Source organism: Hordeum vulgare, chromosome 3H (genome assembly GCF_904849725.1).
Source record: "Hordeum vulgare subsp. vulgare chromosome 3H, MorexV3_pseudomolecules_assembly, whole genome shotgun sequence".
Classification (NCBI taxonomy): domain Eukaryota; kingdom Viridiplantae; phylum Streptophyta; class Magnoliopsida; order Poales; family Poaceae; genus Hordeum; species Hordeum vulgare.
In genome coordinates, this window is record NC_058520.1 from 573,288,921 (window position 1) to 573,307,215 (window position 18,295).

The 18,295-nt window shown below is 45.5% G+C and overlaps 1 protein-coding gene across 2 annotated transcripts; it reads left to right on the top strand.

The window, feature by feature from the left end:
• Positions 1 to 7,473: 7,473 nt before the first annotated feature.
• Positions 7,474 to 10,679, top strand: LOC123445227. Of its 2 annotated transcripts, none has more exons than XM_045122188.1 (2): positions 7,474 to 8,792; positions 10,448 to 10,679. In XM_045122188.1, the coding sequence occupies exon 1, from the start codon at positions 7,539 to 7,541 to the stop codon at positions 8,775 to 8,777; it is 1,239 nt and encodes a 412-aa protein (XP_044978123.1). In that variant the 5' UTR covers positions 7,474 to 7,538; the 3' UTR covers positions 8,778 to 8,792; positions 10,448 to 10,679. The 2 variants fall into 2 exon arrangements, with proteins under 2 accessions (XP_044978123.1, XP_044978122.1); XM_045122187.1 differs by having other exon boundaries at positions 7,475 to 8,792; positions 10,343 to 10,679.
• Positions 10,680 to 18,295: the final 7,616 nt, after the last annotated feature.

Genomic DNA, 18,295 nt, shown 5'->3' on the forward strand with positions numbered 1-18,295 from the left:
CACTCCACACCATCTATAGTGCTATAACCATGGCTCACGCTCATGTATTGCGTGAGAGTTGAAAAGGTTTGAGAAAGTAAAGGTGTGAAACAATTACTTGGCCAATATCGGGGTTGTGCATGATTTAAATTCGTTGTGTAATGATGATAGAGCATAGCCAGACTATATGCTTTGTAGGGATAACTTTCTTTTGGCCTTGTTATTTTGAAAGTTCATGATTACCTTGCTAGTTTGCTTGAATTATTATTGTTTCCACATCAATAGCAAACTATTGTTTTGAATCTAATGGATCTGAACATTCACGTCACATAAGAGGAATTACAAAGGACACCTATGTTAGGTAGCATGAAAGCATCAAAAATTCATTCTTTATCACTTCCCTACTCGAGGACGAGCAGGAGTTAAGCTTGGGGATGCTTGATACGTCTCAAACGTATCTATAATTTTTGATGGTTTCACGCTGTTATCTTGTCTTTTTTGGATGTTTTATGTACCTTTTATATCTTTTTTGTGACTAACTTATTAATTCAGTGCCAAGTGCCAGTTCCTGTTTTTTCCGTGTTTTTGACTCTTTTCAGATCTGATTTTGGAACGGAGTCCAAACGAAAGAAAAACCCCGAAATGATTTTTTCCCGAACGGAAGAAGATCAGGGGGCCTTTACGCCAAGCCAGGTGGGCTCCAGGGAGCCCACAAGCCCCCACTCCGCCACCAGGGGAGGCAGCGGTGGCAAGGCTTGTGGCCTCCCTGGCCGCCCCCTGACCTAGATCCTTGGCCTATATATTCTCAAATATTCCACAAAAAATCAGGAGAGCCCCGAAAATACTTTTCCGCCGCCGCAAGCTTCCGTTTCCGCGAGATCTCATCTGGAGACCCTTCCCGGCGCCCTGCCGGAGGGGACTTTAGAGTTGGAGGGCTTCTTCATCATCATCATCGCCCCTCCAATGACTCGTGAGTAGTTCACTTCAGACCTACGGGTCCGTAGTTAGTAGCTAGATGACTTCTTCTCTCTCTTGGATCTTCAATACAAAGTTCTCCATGATCTTCATGGAGATCTATCCGATGTAATCTTCTTTGGCGGTGTGTTTGTCGAGATCCGATGAATTGTGGGTTTGTGATCAGATTATCTATGATATATATTTGAGTCTTTGCTGATTTCTTATATGCATGATTTGATATCCTTGTAAGTCTCTCCGAGTCTTGGGTTTTGTTTGGCCAACTAGATCTATGATTCTTGCAATGGGACAAGTGCTTGGTTTTGGGTTCTACCATGTGGTGACCTTTCCGAGTTACAATAGGGGCAGCAAGGCACACATCAAGTAGTTGCCATCAAGGGTAAAAAGATGGGGTTTCTATCATTGGTTTGAGATTATCCCTCTACATCATGTCATCTTGCTTAAGGCGTTACTCTGTTCTTATGGACTTAATACACTAGATGCATGCTGGATAGCGGTCGACGTGTGGAGTAATAGTAGTAGATGCAGAAAGTATCGGTCTACTTGTTTTGGACGTGATGCCTATAGATATAATCATTGCATAGATATCGTCACAACTTTGCGAGGTTCTATCAATTGCTCGACAGTAATTTGTTCACCCACCGTTTACTTGCTTTCATGAGAGAAGCCACTAGTAAACACTACGGCCCCCGGGTCTATTCACATCCATCGTTTACACCTCCGTTTTTACTTTGCTTTGTTACTTTGTTGCTTCCAGTTCTCACTTGGCGAACAATCTATAAGGGATTGACAACCCCTTCATAGCGTTGGGAGCAAGTTTTGTGTTTGTGCAGGATCTTGAGATACTCCTCATCGGATTGATACCTTGGTTCTCAAACTGAGGGAAATACTTACCACCGCTGTGCTACATCACCCTTTACACTTCGAGGGAACACCAACGCAAGGCTCCAAAGCCACGGAGGAAATCCTTTGCATACTTGCCTAGGAAGTCCCTTAAGGCGTAGCCGCAACTGAAGGATTCCTGGTGCCGTCGACACGACTATTCCTGACGCCGTTGCAAGGGAAGCACAGCTGACATCACTTCCTTATATCTTTGATCATCTTATATTCTCTTTCAACTCTTTCTCCTTTTCTTGGATCTTCTTCTTCTCGTATCTAGCATATGGATTATTCTGGTGGAATTTCTTCACTATCTTATTCCATGCTTCCGAGCTCCATCCATTTTGACCCTTGTGTTCAGGTGTAGCATGCTCACGAAGCAAGTCCACGAGATCTTTCTCAAGGCTTGCATTCCATTGTGCTCTATCTTCCGCATTCCAAATATTATGTTAATGTACCTTTTTCTATCTTAACTATTTTCACATAGCTAGAGAAATATTTAAGATTGTACAAGAGCTAGTTTATTACCTTTTGGAGACCCTCTCCTCCTCTTTTCGACACTCCCTGTAGGGGGTGACGCTCTATGCCTTTCGGCAACTTCTTTCATGAGGTTCAACCTTGGTGATCCTCGAGCAGTCATCATAATGATTTCTGGACAAAACAAGTATCCAAGTGACTATTTATACATGAGATGAAAGTAAAACAAGTTTCAAAGTGACAAATTATTACAAAGCTTTATTGTTCCCTAAGGTTGCCGCTGATAATCTGCCCACATTTGATGAGCAATTGCATACCTAAGGTTATCGCCTTCATGGTTGACTTGATGATTTTGAGGATTGTCACCATCAGGAAGATCCACAAAATTCATGGGAGATATGTTGGGAACCGCTTCTTCAAGACTCCCAATGCCCGTTCGATATGATTTCGTAACACGACATGCCGATGATTAAAGAGCTCCCTATGATTTTGGGGTCGATGGCGACCACGTGCAAACTCCTTGAGATGGTACCGAACACCACGGTACGGTGCCAAGAAGTAAGGAGTGTTGGCATAACCGCCATCAACCAGATAAAACTTGCCCCGAGGTACTTGAAACCCATTGTTAAGTGTTGAGCGAAGAACTCTAGCATCAGTCGCGGATCCCTCCCAAAGACAAGAAATTAAGGTGAAGTTTAAGTCGAAGTCACACACGACCATAACATTATGGCTGAGGGTCCCTTTCCTATTTCTGAATGGTGTGGCCTTTTCTCTTGAAATTGTTATGGGACATGTGTCCCATCAATGGCTGCGATGCAGTTCTACAACAAAATAGTACAAGTTAGCATCTAAAACATGAAGAGTAAGATCTCGATGTGGATGGACGATGTGGATGGAAGTTGACGAAGCAAAAACCTGAAAATAAGGAAAGAATCTCGTGCTCGATTGAATCTTTGGATGTACTTGATCAGGATTTGGAGGCTTCAAGAAATGCTTAGATAGAGTAGGGATGATGCTGAAGAAATTCTTCATGTGCCAATGGAAAGTATCCCCGCTGTGACCAAAACAAACTTGAAGATCTTCGAAGGAAGAATTGTGGGATAACATCTACAGAAACGATGCTACTTTCTCTTCGACTTTAATTCTAGTGTCAGACGCAAAATTCTCGCGTCGAAGATAACCAACCAGAGATCTGAAAATATGAGGTTCCATCCTAAATGTTACCAGGCAGTTTTTGATGTGTCCTTCGAGTAACTCATTAACAAACATCTCGCCTGTTAGCAACGACGTATGACGCTGAATCCTCGGCTCCCTACTAGCAACTCCACCGGTCTCCATCAAATGTAGTGCAGGGAAAACAAACAACATCATTTGTCATCCTCCTCCTCCCTCTTCCTAATGCAATCCCTCATATCTGAATCCATTTTATGACTAAAGAAGAAAAAGGCCACTAGTTATCATTATTACAACAGTAATAGTGCAAGGTGTCCAAACAAATGTCCATGCAAAAGTAACTAATAGTAATACGTAGGAGTACATTACATACAACAATCAAGGTAGTCTCGGGTGGGATGAGCAACTAATTTCCATTGACTCTAGGATAAAAAATTTCTTTCAAATGTGAAGGATTGGTTCGTATCCTACATAGGAATAATACGGATCCATTTTTAGAAACCAAAGGGCTCCAAAGAAAATTTTCCTTTCAAACTACTAGCGTGTAGAATTCCTAGTAAGTTCCTAAAAAACCAAAGGAGGCCAACACTTTTTTGTCCTTGCAACTTTCTCTCCTGCCAGTTCACTAGCATTACTATATTGTTTGCAGCAAATACCAAGTAATCCCTTTATAAACTAATATAAGAGCATTTAGACTATTAAAGTAGTGTTTTAAATGCTCTTATATTAGTTTACGGAGGGAGTAGAAACAATCACTTTGTTGGGATTCTGTATAAAGGGCATTTCCTTAACTTTGCAAAGTTAGTTTATCACTGTCATGTTCATTTCGTCCATTAAAAAAGGGCTTTCACTAATACAATGTGAAGTGCCTTGATGTGACTGTTGCGTGTAGTATTCGTTTAATGGCTTACATTACAAGGGAAAGCTATTTCCATTTTTAGTATGCCTTATACATATCTCTACGTTCTATTGGCCTTCTTGTTTTGGAGAATCTGCACCATACTTCTGTATTTTATTTTCTTTCTTCGGAAAATTTGTACCATACTTCTGCACCATACGTAGGATTACATTGGTACATATAACAATCAAGGTAGATGGCGGAATTTAGTTGCTCATCTGAAAAATAACTAGGTAGTCTCGGAGTCTTATCTCGCCCGGGATCAAGGCTGCTGAAAGGCGATCTATGGCGGTGACAGAATACGCACCTGATCGACCTCGTCCCACCACCGGAACTCGGCCTTGACCTTGCTCCTCACCACTTTGTACATCAGCTTCGTGTAGAAGAGCGCCCTCGCGGTGGCACCCACCGGCGCCTCCTTCGCCTTTCCCCGAGCCCTCGTCCCTGCCACGCGGTGCAGGCCGGTCGTACCTCTGTTAGATTCATGGAGGACCAAGGGAGAACGCTCGCGGAAGGCGCCACCGTCATCGTCGCTGTCGCCTAGGGTTCGCGAGAGGAGAGGAAGATTTCTCTTTTTTGGGAGGAGAGGCGGGGGTTGATTCTACGGGAGGAGAGGTGGGGGTAGATTCCCCGCTGAAACCCGATGGTTTTGGAAGGGATAGGATGGGATTTAATCCCGGTCGGGTTTAACCAAAGACAGTTAACAAGATCACGCGGATTTAACCCCGGTCGGGGCAAAACCCCGAGGTTTGACCGGGTTTTGGCTTTGATCCCGATGGGGGTGGACATAACCGAACGAAGGCGCAACTGAAATAACCAAAATACCCGAATTACCATTTTCGAATACTCGAATTACCCATAAACCGAACTACCCGAACTGAAATAATCAAAATACCCGAACGCCCAGGCTGACTCAAGAGTAGTGGTTCGGAAGTAGATCCTCACCTCCTTCTTCCAAACTAACAAGAGTCCACCACTTCTTCCATCCAGACTAGGAGCAACCAATTTTTGATCAAACTTCAACCTCCGCATCACCTCGTCTGACCTAGCTTCATCCAAGTGTGTCTCGGACACGAAGATCACATCAAGCTGAAAACACCTCTAAAAATCCAGAAGCGAACACACCGTTCAGGCACCGAGGAGCCCCCGATAGTTCCAACTTAATATCTTCATTGTTACCAAACCGCTTCAAGATTCCAAACAAAGAAGTACCACAACAACGAACGATCTAATCACGCCAAACTGGCATGGACTCGACCACGATTCCCATTCACACGACATCAATAATCATGCAAAGCATGTTCTTCCCAGCTATAGATGAGAGAACAGACAAACCAAACTACTTCTAAAAACCTTGGTGTCTAGCCACCAGGGACAACGATGTAGAGAAAGAAAGACGAGCCATGCACCGTTGTGTCGTCCTCGGACTGAAAACGCCAACACCCACATCGTTGATGAGGAGGCGGCTGACGATGTACCAGCCAAACTCTAGTCGCTCTGATTTTAATAGGACCACGGGAGCGAAATGTATATCACCCCTTCGTACAGCCTGAATACTTTTTGAGAGGTTGTTTTTGAGACATTTTTTTAAAGAGGTGTACACCCTCATTAGCGGGACCTCCTATTCACCGCTCTGTGTGGCAACCAGTCGGGGCTTCGCACATGGCGACCCCCGACTGGGCCGGGCCAGAAGGTGCACAACGACTATAGTTTTTTTTCTTTTCTGAAACTCCAAAATTCTTTTTTGAAAATGTAGAACATTTTTCTAAAATTTAAAAACATTTTTCGAATTTGAATAACATTTTTTTAAAGACCAGAACATTTTTTAAAATTCTGGAATATTTTTTCAAATTCTGGAACATTTTTTTCAACATACGGAACATTTTAACAAATTCCGGAACATTTTTATAAAATCTTTAATAGTTTTAAATTCTGGAACGCTTTTTCAAATTCCAGAACATTTTTTAAAAATCCAGAACATTTTCTCAAAATCTTGAACATTTTTTCAAATACCGGAACATTTTTTCAAATTTTGGAACATTTTTTCAAATTTCAATTTTGTTTTCAAAACCTTGAACATTTTTACAAACTTTGGAACATTTTTTTCAAATTTCAAAACATTTTTTGAAAATTCAGAACAATTTTGAAACAGAAATAGAAAAAAAAGAAACATAAATCTTTACCTAATAATAAAGAGGCTACCGCTTCCGTCAGAAAACCCACCGAGGTGATTTTACAAAAAAGTCCTTACTGTTTATGACATTAAACTCGTAGTATATATTAAATGTTTTTTAAAATACTCATATCTTTTAAACCATAACTCCAAATTTAACATATTATATATGAAATTTGATTAGAAAAATATGTAGAATTTAAATATGATATTATTTTATTTGTTAAACGTTTAATAAAAATACTATCTACGGTGCTATCTTAATAAATAAGTCATTATTTGTTTTTCTTTCATACTGGTACTCATCCGGATTAGGGATGAACACGTCAACAAAATCAGGATTAGAGATGAAACTGAAGGTCACTTGACTGATTCTTTGTACGTATTAAGTCTACATGCAAGCCGTGTTAAAATGGAAGACCTCTGAAATTTTGAACTGCATTTTTGTAGGATAAGACGATCTTTATTTGTGTCGTAACTATAAATTCTCAGATTATAGACCATTTTTTATAAATTAAGAACGTGTGGTATTTCTTTCTCCCGTTGCAACGCATGGGCTCTTTTGCTAGTAGAAAAAAAAAGAAGCAGAAACAGAAACAGAAAAAAAACAGATAAATGAAAAAATCCGGTTCAGGGAACCTTCTAGAAGTTTCCTAAAACCGAAAAACCCCGGTTAAAACCTCTAGAAGGTTCCTAAAACTGGGCAAGGCTCCCTAGCTACCTCGCTACCTGGGCCAGCCCAATCCCCCGCCTGCGCTGTGCGAAGCCTCGACAACGCTTCCCACAGAGCGGCAAATAGGATTTTCCTTCAATGGCTACATCTTTTGACTGCTACATCACTCAGCTTGAGTAGCTCACTAGGCCGGTTGGGCCAAAGCCCATAGCGACAGTGTTGTTCACTCACCAGTCACCACGGGAGACGGGACCATTGCCCCCCAATTCCTCATTGAGTTGACAACATTGCAGCGGCGGCGGCGGCTCCCCATGGCCTCCGAGCAGCCACCAAGTCCGCCGCCGTCGGAACCCGCCCCTACCACCATAACCGGCCTCGGCGGCGACCTCCTCCGCGAGATATTCCTCCTCCTCCCGTCCCTGCCGAGCCTCGTGCGCGCGGCCTTCGCGTGCCGCACCTTCCTGGACGCCGTCCGCTCGTTCCCCGCCTTCCGCCGCCGCTTCCGCGAGCTGCACCCGCAGCCGCTCCTGGGCATCTTCTTCGACCCGGACGGCCCGGCCATCCCTTCCTTCGCGCCCTTCCGCCGCCGGGACGACCCGGACCGACGGGCCGCCGTCCGGCGCGGCGACTTCTTCCTCACCGGCCTCCCCGACGACGAAGACGACGCGCGTCCTGGCTGGGTGATAAACGACTGCCACGACGGGTACCTGGTGCTCGAGCACATCTACACGCGGGATGCCCTCGCGTACAACCCGCTCACGCTGGCGCTGGATCTCCTGCCGCCGCTGCCGGAGGAGTTCTACGACGACTTCCAGGGCTACTACACCGGCCTCGACTACCACATCCACGCCCCTGACGAGCTCGACGGGGCGTTCCGCGTGATGTACGCCTGCCACGACGACTTGCGGGCGCGCGCGGCGGTCTTCTCGTCGGACACCAGGGCGTGGCAGGTCCTCCCCTACTCCGAAGCTCTGAGGGCGACGCCTCAGTCCGGCGAGCATGAGCACTGGCTTACCGATGGCAGGATCGTGGACGGGTTCATCTACTGGGTGTACTCGGATGAAGACGCCATGCTCGTGCTCGACACCACCACACTGCACTTCTCCCGGGTAGATTTCCCGGACTACTTGAAGGGACTAACCAGCATGTTCAGGGTTGGCAAGACCAGGGATGGGGTGCTCTGCTGCGTCGTTGCGATTGAATTCAACCTTTATGTTTGGCTCCGGGAGGTTCGCGATGATGGCGTCGAGGAGTGGGTGAGAGGCCAGCTGTTTCAGTTAGATGACATTGTTGAGGAGACCGGGGGTACACTTGAGGAACATGGCCAGCTCAAGGTTCTGAGTGTTGTCGATGGAGTTGTCTACTTCTCTACCCATGAGACCTTCGAAGATGCTAGTCTTCCTTGCTGGTTCCTATCCATAGACCTGGAGGAATACAACATGGACTTGCTCTTTCAGAGGAACTATGACAGTCGCATCCATCCCTACATTATGCCTTGGCCTCGTTCTTTGGTACGCAACAAGGCGTGTCTTCAAGTTGAAGGTGCTTGATGAAATGTAGACAAGGTATTGTGTTTGTTTCCTTTTTTGACCATCCTATGGTTCAGTTTCCATATTCTGAAGTTGGGAAAGAATAGGTCATTATTTGCTCTGTGATACGAGTAAACTGCACCGCTACATTTTATTAGCCTTCAGCAATGCTTGTTTGTGTTGTGTTGTTTTGTTTCGACGTATTCATGCCTGATGGGCATCATCGATCAATACTAAGTCTAGCAATAATGCCCTCTGTTAATTCCCTTCAATCGCAATGACGTTATCAAGCTAGTCTTTAACTCTATATCAGTCACCGTATTTCTAGAACATGTTCAATTATTACACTTCACTTCCAATTTAACAGATTCCGCTTTTTGTTTGGTACAGTAGCCAGCTTGCCATTTTGCTTATGTAGTACTTTTATTTCTGTTGTCAGTCAGACTAAGCTTTTGTAGTATTAATAGCTAAATGCTTCTGCTGATTATCCATTTCTCCTAATCACTTATATACCAGTAATGTGGTTATCAGCATGAATGAAGCCAAAACAACTAAGTTTAGATTAATTTGCATATTGCAAAGGAACTCACTGTTCTATGCAATCTGAGAACTGTACTACTTTAGAAAATTGTTTTACTGTTTCTACATCCCTGAACTAATGTGCTTAATTTTTTGCAAACTGGGATGTCATGCATGACCTTATTGATCAACTGGCTGCCTCCTTTGAGATTCCGTAGCAACTACATCGAATTCAAACCCAAAGCCACTACAAAACCATAAATCTTCCTAGTACCTCCACATTATGCAAATATCTATGTAAGATAGAATCATCAGTTAGAAACCAATTGGAAAAGCTAGGGAGGCCATATACCTTTCCTTGCAGATCCATCATAGTAATGCATGTCAAAATCTCTGATGCAAAAAATTGATCACCTGACACACATCAGTAGGGGATGAGTGTCAGGACCTAGAGGAGTGCCGATTGAATCCCTAGTTAAGCATGGTTTACATAGCTAAGCATTTTTTAGATGCAAAAATTAAACATGGTTTACATAGATGCAAAAATTGTTTTGTTTACAGTAATTAAACCTGGTTTACATAGTTAAGCATTTTTTAGATGCAAAAATTACCATAATCTGAACATTGAATAAGCAAGATTGCAGACCTTCAAATTGAGTGGTAGCACAAAGCTTGCATCCAGGTCGTTCCTTCTCTCCCTTCTCTGCTTTTGTATGTTCTGAACGTTCTGAATTTTGAGCACTTGCAGGTAGCTTCTGAACTGAACTCTGCTTTTAAACAGATTATTACACTTCACTTCCAATTTTTTAAACTGTTTCCGCTTTTGTTTGGCACAGTTGTCAGCTTGCCATTTTGGTTATTCATGCCACCACTGAAGTACTTTTCGTTTTTACAAACTGGGATCTCAGCTGATTAGCATTGGTTTATAAGAGCTTCTGCTGATTATTCCTTTTTTACAATGACATATACACCAGTAATGTGGTTATCTGCATGAGCCAAAGAAAAAGAAACTAATTCTAGATTCATCTGCATACTGCAAAGTAACTCACTGTTTGATGCAATTTCAGATCTGTACTACTTCAGAAAAGTGTCTTACTGCCTCTACCATCCCTGAACTAGTGTGCTTATTTCATGCAAACTGGGATCTCAAGCATGGCCTTATTAATCATCAGGCCGCCTCCCTTGGAATGTCGTAGCAACTACAAGTCCTGAACACGATGGATGGATCATATGTGGAGGTCGGAAGTGTATCTGTATTTGCATCTCAGAGATGTCAAGGAGCATTGATATTAATCTTTTGGGTATCTCTATTTGGCTAGTGTTCAGAAGGCTATAAACCTTGTTAACATCATGGGGTTAATTTGTGCTTTTTATCATGGTTATTCAAATGATTTGACCTTTAAACCCCGGCCTTTTCAGATGCTTCCACCATCTTTAGTCATAGTAGTCATTTTCTTTGCTGTCTGCTAACAGCCTGCTTGGTTAGAAGCCAATTTTTTGGCAACTCTAACAAATTCGGAGCTGATTGGTCGGGCCCCAGTTTGCAGCAATTGGTCTGACCAAACCCTAGCCAAAGTTGCCAAACAGCCAAGTGTTGAGCTTTGGCAAGTAACCAAGCAGCCACTAAATCCCAGGCTGAGATATACTGTTGTCCTTGGGTATTGGAATATGTAATCTCTAGCCATTCCCCTATGCCTACTTGAATGTAGAGGCGCCACTGCTGTTCGATCGGTTGCATACTCAGGTGAGAACACGGGTAGAGGCGCCAGAGCTAACAAAAAACCTAGCCACCGCCAGCACCTGCTCTCTCCTCCCCTCGCCGCTGCCGGCGGGAGTCGCCGGGCTAAGCCCGTGCGTCTCGGCGGCGGCGGGGAGCTCGGCGGCTTCACGTGGCGCAACGTCCGTCCTTTGGAGGAGGGAGGGCGCTCTTCGTCCTGCTCGGCGGCGACCCGATGGCCAGGAGCGCAGATCTGGTGGGTGGCTCCTTCGACGGCTTCTCGTGGAGCGTTGTGCTGAGGATCCGGAGGCAGCGTGCATGGCTTCCTTCCACGTCCCTCAGATCTGGCCTGGATGGGGAGGGGTGACAGCCCTTCCGTCCCTGCTCGCAAGCTTCCCGCTGGCCTGCCTCTATGGGCCAGGTGCAGCGGTGCTGCTGGTTTTAGTCGGCGGCTGGGTGTGGTGCTCCGATCTGGTTCGCCGGGGACTGGGACGCATGCGGTGGTGGTGCTCAATGGCGGCAGAGTTGCGACTAGGAGTGCGATGGTGGTTCATGTGTGGCAATGGCGCGTTTGCTGCGCAAGAGTGCACGGGTCAGAGGAGGTGATGGTCATCAGTGTGGGAGTGAAGGCCCTGCTGCTCCAGGCGAAAGCTTGGCTGGATTTTTAGCCGGCCGGCGGCGGCTGTGCCCGTGGGCGTTGCTATCTTTCTTTGAAGCGTGGTCGAGGAGTTTTTGAAACCTCTCCTCTTGGGTCAAGATCTTCGGGCGAAAGTCTTTTGGATCGGGCGGCGGCGTCGTCTTTGCGTCGCTTTCCCTCTTGTGGGCGCCGTCTTTGAGATCTTGGTCCCTTTGGCATTTCCGACGGGCTGGACGTGCACGGCATCGCGGTCGACAGGTGGTCGATTGGCGGTGTGGGAGGTTGGTGTTGCCTGGCAACGACGATGATGGTGCGTGGAGCTGGGTCGCGGCTTGTCCTTCTGTTGTCGACGGTCCGGTTCGTCATCGAGTGTCTATGCTTGTTTCTCACTGTGACAGAGAAGTCGGATCTGCATGCGGTGAGGCCCATGCGGCAACTATGACTCCATGAGGGTGATTTGAGCGGATGGTGCTTTTCGGAGGTTGCGCTGGGTTATGTCGGTACGAGGCGTGCAACTTTCTCCTGTGAAGTGCATCAACAGAATCAGAGGTGACGGTCCTCGACATCTTCGGTCGATTGTTCGGTTTTGGCTGGCAAGGCCGTCGTGTGTTGTTCGTTCGAAGGGGTCTTGACGGGTCGTCTGTGGCGAAGTCGGAGTCGGAGTCGCCTGCTCGGAGAGAGGTGATGACAATGACAATGCATGCGGCCTCGACGGTGTGTGTGACCTTGTTGGTGCCAGGTTGGCCGGTGTCCTTTTGAGGGTGCGTTGTAACGGTTTTCGTCCGGGTTTCCGTGAATTAACCGAAGAATTCTCTTCTGCTTAATTAATGAGATGAGGCAAAGCTTTTGTCTCCGTTTCAAAAAAAAGGTTGGAGTTGATGGTAAGTTCATATGTGACACCACATAAATAAACAAATGCACTACCCAGATATAGAACTAGCAACCTTCCAAGAGACATAAATAAACAAGTGTTACTTTTACTATGTATGAGACATATCTCAAATAAACAAATACACTTTTATCCTGATGTGAGAATAACATTCTTATAAAAACAAAAATCATAAATGCAAGTATTCCTTCAATTCAAAATCATGGTCTTGATTTTAGTTTCTCTGCCCAACCAAGTCTTTTGGTTTCATGTCCAGCAAAAGAGGAAAACAAATTACAATTCAATGCATTGATAGATGTTGTCCTTCTATCTAATCTTTGGTCTTTTGCATTTAACTTACTCACGCCCATTCTCCTACGTTCCAAATTCAAAATATATCTCATTATAAATCTTGTGAAAGACCTACTAATAGTCACTCGAGACTCTTTAGCGACTGCAACATGATCTTTTATTATATTCGTGCTTTCTTTTTAATGGTGAACCATGCAATAGCTACAAGACACCATCATCTTACGATGATCTCCTAAGCCAATAATAACCCCTTGTTTTTTATGGCTTCATAGCAACGCACGGGCATTGTGCTAGTGTATTACCTCATCCGTCCCAAAATAAGTGTCGCTGCTTTAGTATAAAATTTGTACTAACTTAATACAAAATTTGCATTACTTATTTTGGGTCAGAGGAAGTAAAATATATGCCACATAAGCATAAAAGATGATGTGCCAAGTAATTAATGAGGAAAGAGGCAATCAAACTATGACCAGCCTGATACATAGCAATAAACATATGAAGAAATACATTTTGGTTTCTGATTGCATATACATCTTATATGAAATAATTTATTATTATTTAAATAAAAAGTTAAAATAGTTAAGAACTATTTTTAGAATAAACTTGACTTACTTATGGAAAAAATTACACGAGTACATGTTCATGTCCAAATGATATCTTCAAATGTCCAGGCAAAAAGCAAATTATTTTGACTCGTGGAAGAAAAATAAGTTCAGCTTTTGGCATTTCTAGACCACCGATCTTTTTTTGTGTGTATGTGGACAGAACACAACCGTTCCATTGTCAAGCACGCTTTTGGCAACTAAAATGACCATGTACAATAAAACCATAATTTTAAATTTTGTTTTGAATTTACCATTCATCCCAGAAACATATTCACCTCGGAGTCAAAGCTCCGTGTCCCACCATGTGAGCATGAGTTACAAGAGAGAGAGGGGGAGAGGAGAGAGAAACTATTTCTGACTAGGATAAAACTGGAGTAAGAAAAGTGACCGGCTTTTAGAATTAAGGGAACAAACCAAGAAAAACGCTTAAATTCATTCGGATGATTTCTTTCCTTCGTAAGCCGCATTCAGTGTTCATCACGTGTCCCATGCAGGGCCACCACCGCTCCATTCCAGCCTTATCTATTTGCTGCGAGTCTTCTGCACACGTTTTCTTCTTTCCCCCTTTTCATCCTCACGCGACCCTGCTAAAGAAGAGGCCCTCCTGCGGCTTTCACGCCATGGCTCGCAGCCTCCATTGATGCAAGTAGGCGAAGGTCGACACCGGCAACGCTACGACGCAATTGCAGCAAGGTCGAGGGTGGGCATCTCTGGCCAGCACGATTGTAAGGTTCCCGCTTGCCACTGCCACTGCATGTTATAATTCATGTTTTTTGCAGCAGCACCATTGTTGTGACTGGACATCTCTCTCAACTCCGACCGTTGTGACCGACGGTGCTGCCTTGCAACATGACCAGTGCTACCAGTGGAAGAGGCAGAGGTGAGCACGTCTTATGCTGCTGCTTCTGCAACAACAACACTGCTACTCTACGGGTGGTCGTGCGGCTCGTCGGAATGGTGCGTCGGACCATCCCTCTCAACTCCGACGGAAGCATAGACGACGCTGCAATGGAGCTTCGTCGGACTTCGTCGGTGCTGCGTTGGAGCTCCGCCGGAGTTGCAATGGGACTTCGCCGGACTTTGTTGGAGCTCCGCCGGTGCTGCAATGGAACTTTGCTGGACTCCGTCGGTGTTACGTTGGAGCTATAGACACACCGCACTGTGCTGCAATGGAGCTTTGCCGGGGGTGCCACTAGCGCCGCGTTGAAACTGGTGTGCTGTCGTGGCGTTGGTGCATCGAACGGCCACCAACACATTGATCTGATGGCTATCTAGGCGGAATGATTTCATATAGAAATCATTCCGGTGATTCGTAGCATGCGCCATAAACCAAAGCACCTCAAATCCCAGGATATAAAGTATCCCTCGTACTTGTTTTAGGGTTCACTTTACTACTAAAAGCTTTGACTTGATTTAGATTATCCTTTTGAATGTGAAAGATGTTTATTTTGCAATCCACCTTCTCATGTAACCAGATTTTGACGTATTTGACTATGGTTTTATCCTAGTTTGCGTTGCATGCTCGTGGGTGCTAAAACACCATGCACTACGAACATAAGTACTCTTTAGTAATTTTCCGTGAGCACAAAGGTAAAGACATAGGGAGCTGCTACATATCATCCGCCGGATTAAAAGAAGACTTAAGCCGCCCCGTGGCCGTTAGATGCGTCCATCACAACCGTTGCTTGGTCATTGTAGATCCTGCATCGCTTGCCCGCACTCCGCAACACATACCTCACCCTCTCAAAGCATCGCTCCCTCGCATCGGGCAGTCGGTCACCGCTTGCCTCCAACTGTGTCCTTAGTTGATCGTCGCTCATCGGTACTGCTGCAAAGCAACACACATCGCATCTCCCTGTGTGTAGTGACGTCCGCCGCCGGCAACCACTTCATCACATCACCGGAACGTTGCCACGACCGCTCCATTGCAACGATAATAGCTCCATTACAGCGTTGGGAGTTGCGGGCGACCGCTCCATTGCAGCGTCATGAGCTCCATGGCGTCGCTCCATTGCAACGACGACAGCTCCATAGCAGCGCCGAGAGTTGTCGGCGACCGCTCCATTGCAGCATCGTGAGCTCCATCGTAGCGTCGGCGGCCACCGTCGATCGCTTCATTGCAACAACGATAGCTCCATTGCAGCGTCGGAAGTTGCCGGCGACCGTTCCATTGCAGCGTCGTGAGCTCCGTCGCAGTGTTGGCAGCCACCGCCGATCGCTAGCTCCATTGCAGCGTATGAAGTCGCCAGGAGCGTTCCATTGCAGCGCTGGGAGTCGCCGGTGACCTCTCCATTGCCGCGCTGAGAGCTCGACTGCAGCGCAACGAGTCGTCGGGAGCCACCGGGCGCTCCATTACAGCGCTGGGATTCACCGGTGAGCACTCCACTGCAATGTCCAGAGCCGCCATCACAGCTCCGCAAGCCACCGACGAGCGCTGCATCCTGGATGGTTGCCACCTTACAACATTGTCGTTGCCTCATGCAGACACTATGGCGAGCGGTGGTCGTCCTTTTGCTTTGCAGCAACGGCCATGCGTAGAGGAAGTGCGGGCAATGGATAGAGGAAAGACCAAAGGAGGAATACAAAGGATATAGATGAGGAAAATAAAATGAGTGGTTGTGCGGTTCGTTGCGTGGAGATAATGAAGAGGGATAGCATCGCGTGGGCCCAAGCCATGGGACGTGTGTCGATCCTCGAGCCATCTTACGCGTTGCATGGATGAGACGGATGAAACAGAACGTTTTCGAAGACATATGGGGACGGGTTTAGCCTAAACCTTGGAGCATGTACCCTTTTTCTAAAAGAAACAAGAGAGAAGTCCATAGTACTACATGTACTTGTTTTAGGGTTCACTTTGCACCTAAAAACTTTTGACTTGATTTAGATTAAAATTTCCTTATTAAATTTTGAAAACCATTTATTTTTTCCATTCTCCTTCTCATATAACTAGATTTTGATGTGCTTGACTCTGGATCTTCTATTCTTAAATAACTACTACCCACTAGCTATTTTTCGTAGACATGCAACTATGCCACAAGAGCAAGTCATAAATTACATTGTTTTTTGCATTACTCTACCCATGCAAGAACTACATCATCAATTCATGCATGTTACACACAAGTTTTTTTTGCAATATATGTGTTGGTTGCTTGCACCATACCTATGCAGTTTACATTCACATTTTTGTTTGACATGACATTCTTTTAATAGTAATTCATTTTTTATTTTTATATCCTTTGCATTTTTTTCATTTTTAAGCTTAGTTTTGCTTCTCATTAGTTATAGACATTTTTTTAGAAATTTTATGCATTCTTTCAGCAAGTTTTCTGCAGTAACGCGACTGGGCATCATCTAGTTTGTCTTAGTTCTAGGAGTCAAAATGTTGTGCTCCATGAGCATACTGTGCACTGCTGTGGAAGTGGGTGCAAGGCGTAAGAGAGAGAAGAGAGAACAGGTTGTCAAAAGGTAATAGATGCGGTAGAACGATGAACTCCTTGCTCTTGTGCTTCAAAATATAGTATCATCAACACACAATCACTCTCTCTCTCAGATTTGGCATGGGTAGAAGTGATTGATTGGGTGGAAAGCAACTTGGGGAGGCTAGAAATCAAGTTTCAAATGGATGGATTGGAATATCTTGATCTCAACACATGAATAGGTGGCTCTCTCTCAGAAAAAATTGGATATGGCAAGTGTGTGTGTGTGTGTGTGTGTTCTGAGTGCTTCCTTTGCGAATGAGAGGTGGTGGAGGGGTATATGTAGGCATCTCCAAAAATCCAACCGCTACAATTTGTTGGGGAACGTCGCATGGGAAACAAAAAAATTCCTACGCGCACGAAGACCTATCATGGTGATGTCCATCTACGAGAGGGGATTTCCGATCTACGTACCCTTGTAGATCGCACAGCAGAAGCGTTAGAAAACGCGGTTGATGTAGTGGAACGTCCTCACGTCCCTCGATCCGCCCCGCGAACCGTCCCACGAACCGTCCCGCGATCCGTCCCACGATCTAGTGCCGAACGGACGGCACCTCCGCGTTCAGCACACGTACAGCTCGACGATGATCTCGGCCTTCTTGATCCAGCAAGAGAGACGGAGAGGTAGATGAGTTCTCCGGTAGCGTGACGGCGCTCCGGAGGTTGGTGGTGATCTAATCTCAGCAGGGCTCCGCCCGAGCTCCGCAGAAACGCGATCTAGAGGTAAAACCGTGGAGGTATGTGGTCGGGCTGCCTTGAAAAAGTTGTCTCAAATCAGCCTTAATAGCTCCATATATATAGGAGGAGGGAAGGGAGGCTTGCCTTGAGGCTCAAGGAGCCCCAAGGACTGCACACCAAGGGGAGGAGGATTCCTCCTCCAATCCTAGTCCAACTAGGATTGGAAGGTGGAGTCCTTCTCTCCCTTCCCACCTCCTTTTTTTTCTTTTCTCTTTGATTTTCTATCTCTGGCGCATAGGGCCTTCTTGGGCTGTCCCACCAGCCCACCAAGGGCTGGTGCGCCACCCCCAAGGCCTATGGGCTTCCCTAGGGTGGGCTCCCCCCCGGTGAACACCCGGAACCCATTCGTCATTCCCGGTAACTCCGAAAACCTTCCGGTAATCAAATGAGGTCATCCTATATATCAATCTTCGTTTCCGGACCATTCCGGAAACCCTCGTGACGTCCGTGATCTCATCCGGGACTCCGAACAACATTCGGTAACCAACCATATAACTCAAATACGCATAAAACAACGTCGAACCTTAAGTGTGCAGACCCTGCCGGTTCGAAAACTATGTAGACATGACCCGAGTGACTCCTCGGTCAATATCCAATAACGGGACCTGGATGCCCATATTGGATCCCACATATTCTATGAAGATCTTATCGTTTGAACCTCAGTGCC